General features: G+C 47.0%; 1 protein-coding gene across 1 annotated transcript in view; it reads left to right on the top strand.

Annotated features, from left to right (window-relative positions):
• Positions 1 to 18,643, top strand: part of Znf704 (zinc finger protein 704) — a 72,986-nt gene that overhangs the window by 36,452 nt on the left and 17,891 nt on the right. Inside the window, exons 2-3 of the mRNA XM_051196727.1 lie at positions 11,095 to 11,198; positions 14,621 to 14,847. Coding sequence (XP_051052684.1) covers positions 11,095 to 11,198; positions 14,621 to 14,847 — 331 coding nt within the window. The remainder of the gene's footprint in view (positions 1 to 11,094; positions 11,199 to 14,620; positions 14,848 to 18,643) is intronic.

The following is an 18,643-nucleotide window of genomic DNA, read 5'->3' as shown; positions in this document are numbered from 1 at the left end:
GTGCGCCTGGACACAGTGTGTGCCTGGACACAAGCGTGTGTGCCTGGACACAGTGTGTGTCTGGACACAAGCGTGTGTGCCTGGACACAGTGTGTGTCTGGACACAAGCGTGTGGGTGGTGGCCGCAGCGTGTGTGCACATGAGAAGACTTGAGATGCTAATTCAGCAGATCTGGGACATTGTGGATGAATGACACTGTAGAACATACTGCGCACTTTTGCATTCTCATTCATGAGTAGAAATGACAAGCATGCATCAGAGAACACACAGTAGCGTGAAGTCACTTGTCTTTCAGGACCAGGTTCTGGTGTGACACAATTCAGGACCAAGAAGAAGAGAAGAGGGAAGCTGCAAGAGAGCAGAGCCTCGAAGGGGGCGTCAGCCGGGCCTAGAGCTGGGGCTGAATGGGACGGAGTGCAGGTTCATTGACAAGCGGGAAACCTGAGTTGGAATAGGAAGATTAGGACCAGGGAATATTGAATCCTGGAAAGCCAGGTGAAGGTCCCATAGCCATTGAAGATTGTCAAGCGCACCAAAACTGGCTGGTGTTCATAGAGGGCAGGGCAGGAGGAATGCATGATTTTCAGGATGGTTTGAAAAGAGTAGAAGTTGGAACAGTGGACAAATCTGAGACAGGCAGATTAAAAGTGAGAAACTGGATAAATAATCACCCCTGCTGGAGTTACAGGTAACTGGGAGCCTCCGTGTGGATGCTTGAAGCAAATCTGGGTCCTCTGAAAGAGTAGCGCATGATCTGAACTGCTAAGCCATCTCTCCCGCCCTGTTTCCTTCATTAAAAAAAAAGTCTTTTTATTTGAAATCTTACCCCATTTTACACACCAATCCCAGCTCACACTCCCTCCCCTGCTCCTGATCCTTCCCTCCCTCCCCTCCCCCTCCCCCTTCTACTCTTTCCTTCCTTTTTTTAAAATATAAGGTGGCTGGAAGTTTAACGTTCTAGCTAATGTTGGTCAGCATTGAACGAGACATCTTGTCTTTATTATTCCTGGCAGTCACATCGCGGCCTCCAGGTAAAATTTTCCTGATGTGTTTGAAATCTCTTTCCATTATTCGGGTTCAGTCACTAACCTTCTGGTTGGTGTCTGGGTGTAACTGTAGCACTACTGAATGGAGAACCCGCTGGGAAAATATCCCCAGTGGTCTATGCGCCTTTCCATGGTACTTGTCTGAATGTCCTCACTGCTTGCCCTAAGTCTCAGCCCTCTTTCAGAGACTGAACGAACGCAGCAGCCTGAGGCAGCGGTCTTGCAGATTCTACATAAAGTATTTGTCTCTGTATTGATAGGGTTTTCACATGGTGCTGTGGCCAGCTAACAGTGATGGAAACCATCCCCTTTCTGTCTCTCAACTCTCCCATAAAGCCCCTCCTTGCTGTCTTTCAAATTCGTGGCCTCTTTTTTTTTTTTTTTTTTCATTAACTGAAAAGAAGATTCAGGAGAGGAGATACACTCTAGGTAGTTTGCTTTCAGAAGAGAGGAGAAGTTAATGCAGAGTCAACAGTTGAAGAGCTAACAAGTGAACCTTCTAGTTTTCTTGGTGGTGAAAGACAGCAAGGCACAGATTCAGCGACACCCATCGATCCCAGGCAAGTAAGAAGCAGCACACAGCCATAGTTTCCCCTGTTCTAAATGCACATGTAATTAGTGTTTGATGTATTTAGCTTCTGTTTGAAGACATTGCTGATTTCCACAGGGCTGTTAACTTGGCAGTTTTGGGAAAGTCGTCCTACCTTGGTGTAAGTGTGATTCATTCTTGTGTTAGGCTTTGTCAGCTCATCTTCAGATCTGCTGGAGGCTGTAGAATGAGAAATGTATGCTACAACAGACTAAAATTCCAGTTAACATGATGCTAACCCAGCTATTCGGTATCAAATTATCGCTGTTAGTGTAGAGCCCTCCTCTGTATACGGAAAGTACAAATGATTGAAATTCACAAGACAGTCCAGAGGTGTTGAAACCACCCAAGTGTCCTTTTGCTGATCACGGATCCTTTATGACCACTTTGGGTTAAATAAATCGTTATGTAGCCCAAGCCTTTAAACATGTGAGTAGCATTGGTATTTGAATTTGCATAGCCGTATAATCTACTGCTTGGACCTGCGGCATCCACAGGAGCTAAACTTGATGGTTTTTGTTTCTAAAAGCAGACAACCTTTGTTGTTACTGCTTTTAAATGAAAATACTTTTATTATTGACTTGCTTGTTTCTTTGTTGACTGTGGGTATGTGTTCCTTGGTGCCCATGAGAAGGTCAGACGACTTCCGAGCCTGTTCCTCCTTCCATCGCATGACTCATCACAATTGAACTCAGGTTGCCAGCCTTGATGGCAAGCATCTTTACCCAATGCAGCATCTTACTGGCCTCAAGTGGAAAACATTTTTAAATAATAGCAATTACCAGTAGAAGTTGTGGTGGAAAAACTCCTAGAAATTGGTGTGGATTGTGTGACAGTAGGTGCTGTCTGTTTAGAGATAAATGTGGCCTTTCTCTATAACAGGTAGGAACAAATGGCTATCATGTTTCACATGTCAGTTTGGAAGCAAGTACTTAGTCAGACTAAATCCATTATTTCCTAGGCTAGGCCTATAGTTTGGATGTTGAGCATCCCAGAAGTGTGGCGCCTGTGTGTCTTAAAGGCGTGGTCCCCAGTGCCACCGGAAGGCAGTAGAGTTTCTCAGGCGAGGGTAGGATCTACAGGGAGGCCCCTGTGTCACTAGGGGGCCTGCTCGTGAGTGGAGCAGTTGGCTGTGTCACAGGCTTGCATTCCCCTGCTGTCTTAGTACAGACCCAGTGCAATGAGGTTGAGCAGGCATGAACTGCAGCGTTCCATACTGAGGCCGGATTCACGTTTTGTCTTTATGAGCCAATGCTCCTTGCCATTTTGTTATAACGACAAAAAAAGCTAACTGGCCTCATGAAAATATTTCAAGTAAGTGCCTCAAAAGTCACCTCCAGTCATCCAGATGTGATTCTTTCTGTTTCTTCAAAGTTTAACCAGGACTTGAGCACTGAGGTATTTGTGACAAGTCCCATTTCTCAGTGTGTAACAAGCGTGGCCCATTTGTTGGAGTGATCTCCCTTCTTTTGAGATCTCTCCACGATTTATTGGGCAGAGAAAAGGCTCACAGTCCATGCTGCTTGCAAAGATACAGCCTTGTAAAATGGAGAAATGTATTATGGTTGGTGGTGTTTTCTTTTTTAACCCCTCAGACCACAATTAACTAAATCCATAGCCATTTGCTAGGATTGTTCAGCCAAAACAGCAAGAGATGAGGCAGAGGTGTGTGGTATACAAAAAAAATATTCTCTGGATGCTTAACTTGCTTCTGCCTTTAACAGTAAGGGAAGAAATCATTTCATAGAAATTTTACTTTTCAGTCTAGCTCCCTGCCACGTGACTGGACTTTGGCATGCATTCCTTTGCAGCACCGTAAGGTGCCCACTGGTATAGTTTATGCCTAGCATTTGTGTAGTTAACGTCACGCTGTCTTGTCAGTTTTAACAGGTGTTGGAGCTGGGCATGTAAGCTGGACGTGGTAGCAGGTTACAATCCAGGAGCTCTAGTTCTAGGGCAGCCTGAGCTTCGTGATAGGAAGGGCTAGAGAAACGGCAATGGCGGACCCATGCTACCCTTGCAGAGGACCTGAGTTGAGCTCCCAGCTCCCGGGTCAGGTGGCTGTAACTCCAGCTCCAGCAGATTCTAGGTCTCCGGGACCCAAAATTCTCAAAAGTATTTTTAAAAATATGTAAGAGCTAGAATATAGCTCGGTCACAGAGCACTCGCCTAACATATGGAGAGCTCTGGGCTTGATCTCCGTTGCTGAACAAACAAAAAGGACTGAACCGGACTCCCAGGTACTGGGATTAGAAGTGCATGGCACCGTGACCAGTTGGGCTGTTCTTGTCTGTAACGTAGGGTAGTTGGTAACTACAGCACAAGACATGTATTGTGTTAAGTGGTTGCCGCCATGCAAAATATCCGGCTCTCAGTCGGCTCCTAGGAACTGTTATCTCCCTCACCCACCCTTACTCACCTCCACGTCTGCCGAGATGAGAACTAACGGGCACAAAACTGTCCTGGCTCTCGTGATCGAGACAGTCTTCATTTCTGAATTTGATTTTAATTTTCTTTCCTTTGAGAAAAGGCCTTACTCTGTAGCTGGGATGGCCTCAAGCTTGAAGCAGGGCTCCAGCCTCGAGCTCCCTCAGCGTTGGAATTAACGGGCATGTGCCACTCTATCTAGCTTCTTCCAACTGTTGGTTCAGCGATGCTGTGCATCCTTAGAGTTACGTGGCCCACAGTACACTGTGGCATAAGGATGTGTCCGAGGTTTTCAGCTGCCAGCCAGTGACACTGGCTTAGTATCCGATCGAAAACGTATGTACGTGTGCGGAGTGACAGTCCTGCTTCTCAGCTTCAGGATGGGGTCAAACTAGATAATACATGTTGGACGTTTAGCATAGTTCCTAGATTAAAGCAAAAGCTAAATAAGGGCTGAAGATGTAGGTTGGTTGGATTCTATCCCCAGAACATCAGAACTGGGGTCGGTGGCCCATCCCTGTAATCCTAGCACAAGACAGATGCAGGAGGAAAGGGTTGGGTTTCAAGGTCGTCTGCCGCCACAGAGGACGTATGAAGCCAGCCTGGGGTTCACAAACAAAGGAGACGTAAATAAATGATGACCAGTATGTTTTGTGTTATTAGTAACACCATTGGCGTGGTCATTTTTTAGACTCTTGGGCTAGAAGTCTTTGAAGGAATGAGGAGAAACACTGTAGCTGAACTGTAGCTTTGAAGAGGGCCTTACCTTTTTAGCCTGGTAAGTACAGCAGTCGTGACTGGCTTACTGATGAGCTGGGAGCTGATAGTAAAGGCAGGCAATGTATTATGCATCCCACAACACACTGAAATAAAACGCCATTTCCTTAGAAACAGCTAGAAATACTGATGCTAATTTTTCCTGAGCTCAGGAAAAGCGCTGCTGCCGCCGCCCGCCCGCCGCAGTAGGGCTGGAGGGAGCTCTCCAGAAACATGATGTCATTCTAATCTGCACTGCCAAGGGATGAGCTCATCCGGGCGGGGTTTCTCGGGACTGCAGCTGTGCCAGCTCCTGGCTTGTGTGATGTTCATGTACAGGATCACTCACCCTCCCTGCCCTGCACCCACCCCCTGCCTGTCAAACAAGAGGCCCTACAGGATGAATTATTTAAGACCCGAGGTGAACTCTTGCACGTGCACACACACATACAGAGAGAGAGAGAGAGAGAGAGAGAGAGAGAGAGAGAGAGAGAGCGCAAACTGCATGATCTTAGATTGTTTAAAGGAAAACAGTAAAGAGCTGTAACAGCTGTAGAAGGGCTGGTGTCCGTGATGGGGACATTTCTGTCGGTTGTCCTTGCTTCTGCTCTGTCTAGGAGCGGTCTATCCTCTCTTCTACTTAACTAGTATCTGGGTCTGCGTCAACACAGATCTGATCCTGAGTCACTGGCTGTTCCAGAGGACACAGCCAAGCAGTTCCCACACTTTTTATATTATGCATTAGGGTGAGCTTGGTTTATACTGTACTTAGTTGTATAGGTCACTACACAGGAGCCAGCACATTATCTGTGATCATGAAAATGAGGTCACCTTTGCAGACCTTAGTTTCTCCATTTATAATGTGCGGTAATGCAACCAAGCCTAGATCAAGAAGTGATTGTGAGCATTAAATGAATATTGCATGGCCGTCACTGAGCATAGTATGTAGTCCACAGACATGTGTAGTCTACAGAGTGTCCTTAACCGTCATTGGTCATAGTGCAGTGATTTCCAAGGGCCATTCTTTTCCTGTGTCTAATAAAAGTGACAGTTCATCATGCATTAGAAATGTTTTAAAATTGATCTTCAACACAGGTTCTTTCAGAAGTCTTAGTTGATGTTGTCTTGTAGGGATGTGTTTACTTTTTCTCTGGTTTGATTGAGACCACAAAATGCTCTCTTAAGTTTCCCTGTAGTTTTAAAAAGATTCAGCAGCCAAATGCATGGCTGGGAAGATAGCTGAGTTGGTAAAGTGCTTGCCATGTAGCTGTGGAATGTGGTTCCCTAGCCTCCATGTAAAAAGCCAGGCATGGCGGCAAACACTTGTAATCCCAGTGCTGGGGAGGCAGAGAAAGGCTGATCTCTAGAGCTCCCTGGTTTTCAGGTCTAGTCTAATTAGCTACCTCCAGGCCCAGTGAGAGACCCCATATCAGAAAACTGAACAAGGTAGACAGTACCCAAATGGAGAGAGGTGTTAACACACACACACACACACATACACACACACACACACACACACACACGCACGCACGCACGCACGGAGAGCACCCAGGAACGGGAAGAACAGAGGAGACAGAACAGCTGCTATTGCTGGGCTTGAGTAAAACTGGAGAGAACTCTGCTCCTGTCCCCTTTCTTGGAGACACGTCGGGGGTGTATTCATTGGATTGGAATGTCAGTACCAGCGGGTGAACTTAGACTTGGGCAGGAACTCGGAGGCTCATGTACATTTTCTTGTTTAGTCCTCTGAGAAGCCCGATTTGTACTGTTGGCTAGATGAAGTAACAGTTTAGAGATGGGGGCCACACGGGACTGGCTGGCACAGAGCCATCTGCTAACTTGTTGCAGAGCTATCCTCTGCTCTTTGCCTCCCTGTTTGTTTCTTTGCTGCGTCTTCCACAGAGGTCAAGACTGGCTCTGCTAGAATCCAGGGAAATCCACAGAACCTCTGGATGGAAGCCTCATTCAACGGAGCATCCTGTCTTTAGAGTCTTTCCTTTCCATGTGTTTCCTTCTTTGTCTGATTCTAAAATATTGATCTTCTCCCCTCCCCCTTCCCTGTAATCTTGTATGTCCCTGGCTTCTCTTGGCTTGCAAGAATACACGAGATCACACAGCCCCTCCCATTTCCCAACACCTCCTCACCATAAGCCTCCTCAGCAAGCCAGGATGACCCCGCTGTCCTTTCTCAGCTGCGACTCAACCTTCTTGACGTCCTATTCACCAGTGGAAGCCAGCTCAGCACCAGGTCTGGATGGCATATGAAACAGAAATGGCAATGAAGGTCCCTATCCCTTTCCCGGTAATCCTAAGTATTGCTAAGTTCCGTAAAACTCGAGTCTTTAGGAAGTGTGGGATTGCTGTGGCTTGCAATAGTAATCTCAGCTTCACATTAAAGGAGGGCACCCAGCATGGCCCCCAGCATCCCCTCTCAGCTACTCCAAAGCTACCGGAAGGCTTTACAGCGATCTCCCCCCAGTGCACGCATTCTACTTCATGTATCATCTCTTAGTGTTAATTATAAGGATTTGAATCTGCAGCACTAATTAATCAGTAATTAGATAGTACTGTACCAAAAGGAATTAACAAAGATAAAAACAAAAACACCACTCCGCACAAGGCGGCTATACCATCTGATAACTTGATCCAAATTCTTCCTAAGAGGACTGGGTGACGCGATGGCGATCTATATATTCCTGTGTGTGTGTTGGTGGCGGTGGCCTCCAAGTACTAATGGAAAACCTAAAGGTAATCCCGTAGACATTCTGGTTAGCTGGGGTTGACAGCACACTTCCCCAATTCCTGCACTCTGGAGGCAGAGGCAGGGGGATTGCTGCAATGTTCAAGGCCAGCTGGTAAGATAGATGCGTAGTTTATAGTGATGTGTTTATTCTTGCTTCTCGTTTGAAAATCCACATGGTTTTTTGCTTATTAATGTTTTAGTAGTGTTTATTAGTTGCATGGAATAACGATGTCATTGTGATACTTTGATACATGTATATAACATATTCATTTGTCAATGTTTTACTAGCGTTTATTAGTTACAGGGAATGGCAGTGTCATTGTGATACTTTGATACATTATATAACGTATTCTGATCATGTTTATACTGTGTTACCTTCTCTGTCCCCCTTCCTCGGTCCTTTCTTCCCAGTACGTTCTGCTTCTACTTTAACATCTCATTTAAATTTGACTCATGTGTTTATTTAGGTGAGCCAGTACTCTGCGATGTCTAAGGGGCATGTGTGAGAGGTATCACAGGTTATTTACCAGTGGCTTAATACTAGGAAGAACATCTGCTTCTTCCAGACACCATCAGCTGCCAGCACATCCTTGCGGGGAGGGGTGGACCTCATTAGCCACGCCCCCCGTTTTTTAAGCAGGGATAATTGGGGTTCTCATGGCTGCTTTTAATCACAGCATCCCACCTCACCTCTCCTCCAGCCCCTGCATTGCTCTTGTCCTCTGGGCCTTGGAGGGAGCATAGAGACCTCCCATTCATGACGGAACGTTCAGTGGTTGTTCATTTCCAGCCCTTGCACTAGACAGGTCTCCGCAGTTCCTCTGTCCACCCCTGAAAGAGGCTGTTCTGAGCAACCTGTCAGGAGCACTCATACAAGTGCCTATCCAGATGTGGCCCCGCCGTGTTACTTGAGGCTCTGGTGGCTCCTTTCCCCTATGGCTTCACTCTGCAGTAATGGCTGCGTGGGGAAACTGAGCCAACACACCACGCCGGGGAGCATGAAGATGCTTCTCGCCCTTTCCCTGGGGCTGCATCGAGGGGACTCCATTTGTGCAGGAAGCCAGCACCGCCTTCCCTGGGGGGTGGGGGATCCTGTACACTATGATGAATGTAAAACTTGCACGGCAGATGAGTGTGTACGAAGGGATTTCAGCTTCCGAGTGTATGCCATCGTCCCGGAAGCTTCCACGGAAGTAGTGTCATTGGCCCAGCTCCTGCTCGCTTATACAAGTATTTTTATTTGCCAGCCACTGAGACAAATAGTTTAACCTTTCGAAGGAACAGTTTGGGGATTTTGAGAAGAATTATCCTATGATACCTTGGGTTGAAACTTGGGATGATAACTTAGTACCATGCTGGGTATCAGAAACCCAAACTGATTTCGGTAACATCGTAGTAAAATTGACTGAGCAGTGTATTAGCTGCCTGTCTTGTTGCTGTGGCAAAACACCTGACAAATAAAGCTAGGATGGGGCTTGGTTTTGGTTCACAGTTTGAGAGCACAGCCCATCACTGCCAGCCGAAAACAGCTGGTCTCCTTGTACCGGAAGTTAGAAGCCGACAGTGATACATGGTTATGCCCAGCTAGCACTTTCCTTTTTGATTAAGTCTGCCCCCCAACCCCCCCCCCCCCCAGCCATAGAATGCTCTACCTCGGATCACCTAATCTAGTAAGTTCCCCCTGCAGACAAGTCTGGAGGTTGTTGCCATGGTGATTCTAAATGCCATCAAGATGATGAGATCACCATCTCAGGCAGTGCACACGCGCGCACACACACACACACACACACACACACACACACACACAAAGAACTCTTTGGCTTTTTCCCAGTGGACAAATTTCTTTCCCACTCAGTTGCGGAGTGATGCCGTGAGGTTTGGAGGTCTAGAGAGTTCACTGCTTTTACAAACCCTACAGCACACCTGTGAAGGGAAGCCTCATTTGTCAAAGCGACAATCCATCTGCAGGTCTGTCTCATTAATCCTCTGCTGCACTTCTTCAACTGCTTCCTAATTGGAAGATGCTCATCTCCCGGGAGATGGTGTCATTTACTCTGTGTCAATGTACTACATAAATGTTTGCCTCTCGGTTGTGACTTTGTCAGCGCAGATAAGCTCACACAGGCCCACTCGAGTCACCACGGTGGCTGCCTTGCAGGTTCATGCTTGACTGGCCGGAATCAAGCCGGAGCAACCTTTTGTGTGGTGTCACTGGGTGATCCCCGTAGCTGTGCCCTCACCCCCCATTCTTCCTCGAGTAAGAGGAGGTGGGAACCAAATGAAAACCAAAGGTTGAGGGCTGAGGAGATGGCTCTTTCCATGGTGAAAGCACCAGAGTTCAGATCCCCAGAGACCCAACTCAATGCCCGGTGCTCGCCTGTGACCGCAGCCTCAGAAGGTGTAGGCGAGAGGTCCTCGAAGCAGGCTGGCTAGCAGCAGCCATACGGGAGGGTCCCCAACCTCAACCTGGAGCCTCCACATGCATTCACAGCCCCTCCCCCTCCCTCCCACCAGCACAGACTTTTACACATAAACACACGCGCGCACACACACACACACACACACACACACACACACACACACTCACGAGAGGGGAGGGGAGGAGAGGAAGGCGGGAGGGCCCCTCGAGTTTAACCATCCTGAAAGCTGTTCTTGTCTAGTTGCTGTCATCTCAGCATAGGCTCTTGGGGATACTGAAGCTGTTTCTGGAGCCATCCAGATACCACGATTCTACCCACCAACCCCACAGAGCCGCCAGCCAGAGCCTCTGGGCACCCCGGATACTCACCTCCCAGCCCTGCCTCTCTGCTCCGCCAGTGCTAACCGTGTTGTGTCCATGGGCCTGTTGAAAGTGCTCAGTGACTCTCCGCACAGAGTAAAGACAGAGAAGCCTTCCACTGCCACAGGGCCCAGTGGAAAGGACTCTGCCTCTCTCCTCTCTCTTTGGAGAACTCATCTGATGTAGCTCAGGCTGCCACTGCGGGACAACAGGTCTGCTTCTCTCTACTCCCAGGACTGAGTCCTCCTCCACTGAGTCCTCAGAAGTCACCCACCCCTCAGACATTTGGGCACTGTTATGTCCACTGCTGATACGCGTCATAGCACCTGGCACCATCAGAGATCCTTTTATTCCTGCCGATTGGTTTGCTATTCCTTATGTAGTGTCTGCCCGGCTTGTCAGCACCCTCAGTAGTAGCTGGTGGACGAACTATGAAGAAGACCCTTTCTTCCATATATATGTATGTATGTATGTATGTATGTATATATACATATATACATGCATATATATGTGTGTGTGTATATGTATGTATATGTGTGTGTGTGTGTGTATATATATATATATATATATATATATATATATATATATATGGCTTTGATTGGATCACTCGGCCTCTTGTGTGTAAATAAATCGACTAGCAGAACGCTGGATTTTCCCGAGGATCCTTGAGTAAGCAAATGTGGCAGGCTGTAGTACCTTGCTGGGCCGTGGATAGAGTGAGCACAAATAGATGGTACTTCTTCCTGTTTTACAGGAAGTCTTCAGAGGAACTGGATATGGACAAGGTGACTGCGGCCATGGTACTAACCAGCTTGTCAACCAGCCCTTTGGTCCGAAGCCCTCCTGTGCGACCTAACGGTAAGCCTAAGGGTATGGTTTTTGAGAAAATGCCAATTGGCACCAAGAGTAAGATCTCTCCCGGGGATCCCCTTCCTCCCGAGTAAAAAGTAGTTTATAATCATAGAGACCCTGGGCCATCAGCCTCCTCCTCTTCCTCCTCCTGAGACCCTGGCCTCCTCCTGAACTCACCTGGGCAGCTCACGTATCTGTCACTGAGTGCTGCTTCTCGGGATACATCTGTTCAGCACTTAAGTTCCTTTCCCCCAGGCAAATAGAGAGCAGTCTAATGAACTTATTTTCCCAGCATAATTTCTTTTTGATTAAAAGGTAGTTAGATGGGTGAACTCACTGAAGAGCCAGTAAGGTAAAAAAAAAAAAAAGCATTATCCCATACTTCATACCCAAAGAGAATTATTTAGTCCATGCATGAATTCGGTGTATGTCAGATACCACCAAGATGATTTGGGTGTATCTCTAGAATATAAATGGTGCCCATACTCATGGAGTGTACACAATCTCTTATGGAAAAAAGCCCTGCCAGTCATGACCTCATTAATAGCTAGTGTGTTCACTAAGCACTGACATAACCACCTGCTGAGTATTCTGCTTACTTTCTCTCACTGCATTTCTGCCAACAAGTGTATGAGATTCTATCAATCATCCCCATTTTACAGGTGAGTAAACCAAGGCGTGTGTGCATTAGTGGACTTATAAATGGCAGAACTACATTTGTAGTTCCTGTCTTCCTGCTTCCAGATCTGCCTTCCTTACACAGTGCGATATTGCTCCATTTGATCTTCCTGATAAATTGGAAAAGCACACAATGGGAGATGAGGCTGGACAGAGGATAATAGGAACTTTGATGCGATAGGTCATGCATGTCTGGCTGCAAGTCTTTCTTCTGAGACTGAGAGAGCTGCAACAGTAATCCACCCAGACAGTAGGAAGTTAGGATTAGGATACCAGGCTGTGTACATGTGTGCATGCGTGTCCATATGTGTTTTTAATAGGTGTAGAATAGATGAACTTATATGTACACATAAGCACATGCATTGAGATGCAGCGACCTTTCTCAGCTAGGAAGCATTTTTGGCAGCAAAAGTGGGTTACCCCAAAAATATTCTAGGAATGAGTTTGAATCCTTAGAAGGAAAAGGATGTTGCTTTTTATATTAATCATTATTTTTACTATATGATTCTTTTTCTTTTTGAAAGGTTAAAATCAAAATAAACCTTTTCATACTTCAATACATACTCTGTCAGCATAGCAATAGACCATGTCAGTGTTCATTTGTGGTTTAAAAAAAAAAAAAAAAAAAACTTAACTAGGTGTTGTGGCAAATGCCTTTAATCGCAGCATCAAAGAGACAAAAGCAGATGGCTCTCTGTGAATTAATGAGGCCAGCCTGGTCCACATAGAGAGAGAGAGGCCATGCCTCAAAATAAACAAGTTGATAAGTAAATTAAAATAACTTTTTAAAAGCTACCGAATTTGATGTTTTGCAAAATGAAGCAAAATTTTAAGAAAGGGGAGCAATTTATAATAATGAAGCCATTAGTTTTTAGGGGAGTTAAGCCTCCTTCCTCCAGAATTATGCTGTATCAGTGAGTTTGGGGAACCTGTTGTGATCCTTTTCTGTGACTGAGAAGGATTTCTCTCTTGGGAGGCGGCTTTGCAAGGGCCCAGCTGGGCCCGGCTGCGTCTTTGGCTGGTGCTGGCTTAAGATAAGGAAATGCTGCAGTCCAGGAAACCGATTGATTACTCCATCCTCGTGTTCCTGGAAGGCTGTCTGTGTATCAGCGTTAGCACCGTGAACTTGTTTCTGGTGTGCACGTGTATGGTAGAGTCTGTGAGGAAATGCCATAGGAGGACCCGCTGTGCTGTGTAAGCTCTCCGGTTGGAGGATGTCACTGCGGTCTGCTGTGTGCACCAATCTCTCACCATCAGTCTGCAGGGGAGGAAATTCTGAACTGGCCGAGCATGCAAAAAAAAGACCACTTAATTCTTCCAGAGCCTTACCTTCATGCAGTGGGCAGCTTCTACATCAACTTAGTAAACCTTGGTGACTTTTACTATACTTTTTGCTTGATGTAGTTGAGGAATTTCCTGGAAGTCTATAACTAGATAAGGGTAGTGATTTCTCTATGAATACTTGTCTGCTATTCATCTTGGCTTCATTAGTAATTACACTGACATTAGTAGTGTTTTTTTTTTTTTTAATTAAGCACTTTGGGATTTCTTCCCCCCTTATAATTAGAGTGTTAATATATTCACAATGCACATAAATATGGGAGAGGATTATCTAGAAAGAACGTAGAATTTATATAAATGCTAATTGAGTTGGGATTCTTGAAAGATAAGAGTAAATTCTACAGTGACTAAAAGCTCCCCTCCTCTGACACTGTAGGGAGAAATCTCTGCATCAGACTTCCTGTGGTTATGTTGAGCACCAGTCTGTCTGATGCGATCCAACATGCTCTGGAGGACTGAGGGCCACTAGCGGACCTGGTCCTGGCCACGGCCGTCCAGGGTCACTTACTAGTCAGAGAGCAGGTAGATGAACTTGCTGTGCCACCGTCAGATGGGGATATTCTGGATATTCTTTACTCTGAGTGACAGATGTAACCGCGCTTGAACTGCAGATGAGCGCCGGAATTAGAACGCACTGTGTGTGAATGCAGGAGGAGGAGACTAGAAAGAGGGGCCAGAGGGAAGGGGAAGAATTAGAATTAGAACGAATAGAATGAAGTTTAATGAATGACACAGATGTATGGAAATGCCCTTATTTTATACACTAACTTTGAAAATTACTTTTAAGGATATGGGAGCAGTCAGAATGTAAGACGTTGTTTGTTTCGATCAGCAATAGGAAGTTGCTTTGGATGTCTATCTTGAAATTACCATTTCTGGGAGAGTCTTAAATCTTAATCTGATTTCTTAGGCATGTACCCCTAAGTAACCATAGTCACTTGAGTAATGGCTTTTTTTTTTTTTATGGGAGGATTAGAACCAGGGCAGGCAGCCTGGTGGCCAGGGGGATACCATGGGCAGTTTCACACACTGAGGCATGGTGACTGGCCATCCCCACCTCCCCATGGTTGGCGAACAAGAAATAACCTTTATTTTCTTGTTTCCCTGTAATGGACCCAAGGCGGGAGTGCTACACAGTAACCACACACACACACACACACACACACACACACACACACACACACACACACACCAGAGAGCCCAGACAGCCCTGTTACATTGTAGCTAAGAACAACTGCCTAGAAGCTACCATGTGACTGGAGTGGGCAAGAACCTATGAACGTACTGCTTGCTTGCAGCTGTTGGGGGTTTCTGATGCAATGCAACATGGGGGTGAGCATGCAACATGGGGGTGAACTTGCGAGGACAGAACCCGGAGGCCCTCACTTTGCTGCCCCCTGTACTCACAGAGGGCCTCAGCGGGTCCTGGAAGGAGGGCGCACCGTCCAGCAGCAGCAGCAGCGGCTATTGGAGCTGGAGCGCTCCCAGCGACCAGTCCAACCCGTCCACACCTTCACCGCCCTTGTCCGCCGACAGCTTCAAGCCCTTCCGTAGCCCAGCGCCACCGGATGATGGCATCGACGAGGCCGAGGCCAGCAACCTGCTCTTCGACGAGCCCATCCCCAGGAAGAGAAAGGTGGGTACTGCGCCGTGCCCTGCACCCACCGTTCAGGTGCATAGTCACTCGTGAGAATGGGCAGCCCCACCCCAGCCCAGCCCGCGTTCTGCAGTAATGGTCTCTGACGCTACAGTTTCCCTGACTGAAGACAGAAATGACTCGGATCCCTGGCGGTGTCCTCATCAGCATGCAAGTTCCGTGCTGTGTGTGCATTGTCAAACGGCCTCTTACATCGTGGGAAGCTGAAGTGCTGGACTGAGACCACCTGTGGCTAAATGCCCTTAAACTGTGGTCGGTATGTTTTGTTTTTGTTTTGTTTTTTCTCGTTCCTGCTTCAGTCAGCCCAAAAGAGTTTGTTCATTTTTACACAACTGGATACTTAAAGGTTGGTTGACACATAAACGTGTATGCTTCCATCCCGAAAGGTATGTTTATAAACAAAACCATAAAGAGGAGACGAACACCGGGCTTGGTAGTTTAAATGATTGCCCTCAAGGCGGGCTGTGTAGAAATTGAGGTTCTGGGAGATTTTTATTACATGGGCCCGGAGTCCACCAGAGCCATAATCTTTAGATTCTCCTTAGGAATATTTGTTATCATCATTTTCAGGGTTTGGGTTATATTTTAACATTTACTTGCTTATGTTAAGTGTGCATTAGACTGTGACTCAGATTTGGTAGCAAGTGCTTTTACCGGCTAAGCCCTTCTCGGTGTCCTTTCACCCTCCGCTTTATGGAAGTATTTTTTTTTTTTTTAATTTCATAGGCTACAGCAACACTGCTACCAAACCTAGAGGACATTTTAGCATCGTTTTAAAATTATGTGAAACCATGACATTACTTGCTGGTTTTAAAATTCTATACGGATGTCGTCATTCGTAATGGTAACTCATAAACAAAACAAACGGAGGCATTGGGGATGAGTTGCAACCTCGTCCTCCCCTGAATGTGTTCAGAGAGGAATGCAAAGAGGAGGCAATGGTCCAGCATCCTCCCTGCCTCCCTCAGCATCACTCAGAGCGTGCAGTGTTAAGTAGCACAATAGTTCCCGCTGAGGAATAGGGCCGTCTTTCCTCAGAGAAGAGGGCTTCTCTGCCGCATCCTGTCTTTCCTGGGGCAAGGGTCCTCAAGACAAAAGATGAGGGAACTGGGAGTAACGGATGTTTCACTGCCTTGGCCTCTTGTACTCAAAATGACTTTAAGTAGTTTTTTTTTAAAAATGCAAGAAAACTGGATAGCTACTATCCATCTTGTTTACTTGGTGGACTGGTATTTATTGAGACCATCAGGCAAAATTCTGAACCTCCTGGAAGTGGGGACAGCCACTTCATTCAAAGGTTAAGAGCCGGGTGGGCAGAGGCCGATGTGTGAAAAGGCTAGACTGTTTGGAGAGACACAAGCTGTCCTCAGATAATATTACAGGATGTAAACACTGTCATTCATGTTTCAAAAGGTCTCTACAGAATTAATTTCTTGCGATGCTATGTCAATCTTTCATACACATTCTACAAAAAAAAAAAGGGGGGGCTGTTCTAGCCAGCAATGATGCACACCTTTAATCCCAGCACTTGGGAGGCAGAGGCTGGTGGATCTAAAGCTGTTCTGTCATCACCAAAATGGCAACTTCAAATATATACCATCATTTGCACATGCAACCAGAATTTGCCATAGGATGGGAACGCCAGGTGTGTGCATTGATAGCCAAGCTCAGCAATGCCATCTGGGACGATGGAAAGGGAATTTTCCATAGAATATCTGCGTACGACCAGAAAACAGTGAAGATGGAGAGTCACGCTCTGTGCTTCAGCAATCCTGTCCCCCGGCTAAGTCCAAATATATCTAATCCCTGGGGATAAGGACTGACTACCAAGTGTCCAGGATGCCACACTGAAGAAACACTTATCTTTGACTGAACACATCTGTTCTTGTTCATGGAGCTACCTAAGTTCAATTACCTATTCTCTTAGAGTCTTAGTACCCATTTGAACACACACACACACACACACACACACACACACACCAACTTTGCAGTAGTCACATATCCTGTGGAGGTTGTTGGTGAAATTTCTAGACAAGATTCTTCCAATATGGGAGTTACACTTGACAAGTAGACTGTGAGTCAATCTGATGAAGGTGAGCAGCACACTTTAACAAGCCAGGAGAGAATGTGCTGGACTCAGGTTTTCACTTCAGTGCATGCCAGTGTACACCACAGTTGTGAAGTTGTTAAATGGGATGCTGTGTAACGGAACATGGAGCGGCTCCAACGCGCCTTGCGTGAGCTGCAGACACAGCAGAGGAAGTAGTCACTGCTAACTCTTGTGGATCCGTTGATGTAAAGAAGTTTGAAGTGTGAGTTGCATGGCATAGACAAGCGTTATCTCTTACTGAGAGGTATTTTCCGATAACCGCTGTTTCCATGCGTGGTCTCAGCTAAGTGCAGCGCTTCCTGTAATCATACTCCAAATCTCCGACACAACCGTATTCCCATTTTGCAGAGGCGGGCGGCGCGTTGACTTGTGTGTGTGTGTGTTGCACCAAGTGGTGCTGCTTCCGCTGAGGCAGAGGTACAGTGAGCTTTAACAGGGAATGAAGAGGTTGTGCTTGAGGCAAAATGAGCTGGGGAATGCCGCCTAGGAGGAGAATGGCATGACCAGACAGACACCCAGCAGACCCACACCCCAAGACCAGGCGGGAGAAGGCACTGAAGGTATAGCGAGGGATTCAGACCCTTTCCCTGCGAGGGTCTGCCATAGCAACGAAAACGTGAGAGACACCGGGCTGCCCTGGCTCTTCAAGTCAGCTGGCCAGCTTTGTAGGGGTGCATTCTATCGGACTTTCCCGTCTGGTTTCAGGGAGCCTCCAACTTCTTCTACAGACTGTGATTTTGGGACTCTGAGAAGTTGCAGTTCCTGTCATGACCACAAGGTGATGCAATGACCCAAAATATGGGCACTCTGGTGTTCTCAGGAGAAATCCAGTTCTGTAGAAGAATTAACCGTCAGTTCCACAAGACCTCCTGGAACACGTGAAGTGCTGATAAGTAAGGAAAATGCCATCAGATCTGGAGGCTGTGCATTCTGAAGCTGGCGGCGTCCCTTCTGGAAGCACCGTGTTGGTGGGCTGCTGTGCAGAGTGAGCAGCGGATGTGGTACCAGGCTGAGGTTCCACCCTTGGATGCCGAGTGGGCGCGGAGCTTGAGAACCCTGGCTGTGGAGAGAAGAGAGCACTTGCCTCCATCCTGATCCTGTGTTGGTGGAGCCCGTGCCAAGTGGCTCAGAGTAACTGTGAGGCCGTCACTCACCCCGTGCACCTTTGGGGTTGATGGGAAAACCCCAGCGGTGCAGAGAGGGAAGGAGAGTAGCTCTGGCAGAAGTTGGGGGCACACCAGGGAACGTGATGCAGGACTCCAGCAGCAGCACCGCACCTCAGGGACACTCGGGAGATTCTGTTCCCACCCTTTCAATTGCTTTCCGCAGTGTCATGACCCCGGACAGTTTTCCCTGGGTGCGGGGGAAGAGCTCCGCGCTAGCACAGGCATTCCGGCAGCCGTGCAGTCTTACATCACAAGTTAAGCATTTGTTGCACTCTGCATTTATCTTTCAAAGCAACAACAAAACCAGATCCCTTTATTGTGAGTGGTGCCACCGCCCGACCAAAAAGCAAACAAATCCACAAAGCCCTCACACATGAGTGTGGTGCCCCTGTCTCTGCAGAACTCCTTCCTCGTCTACTTAGCAGGAGCAGTAAGGTCCCTGTAATGAGCATTGCTCAGAAGTCCCGTGAGGACAGTAAGGGAGGCTGGGGGCGGGCTC

Source organism: Phodopus roborovskii, unplaced genomic scaffold (assembly GCF_943737965.1).
Source record: "Phodopus roborovskii unplaced genomic scaffold, PHOROB, whole genome shotgun sequence".
In the NCBI taxonomy this organism is placed as follows: domain Eukaryota; kingdom Metazoa; phylum Chordata; class Mammalia; order Rodentia; family Cricetidae; genus Phodopus; species Phodopus roborovskii.
The sequence above is the reverse complement of the archived record's forward strand: the minus strand, read 5'-3'. Positions and strand labels throughout refer to the sequence as shown.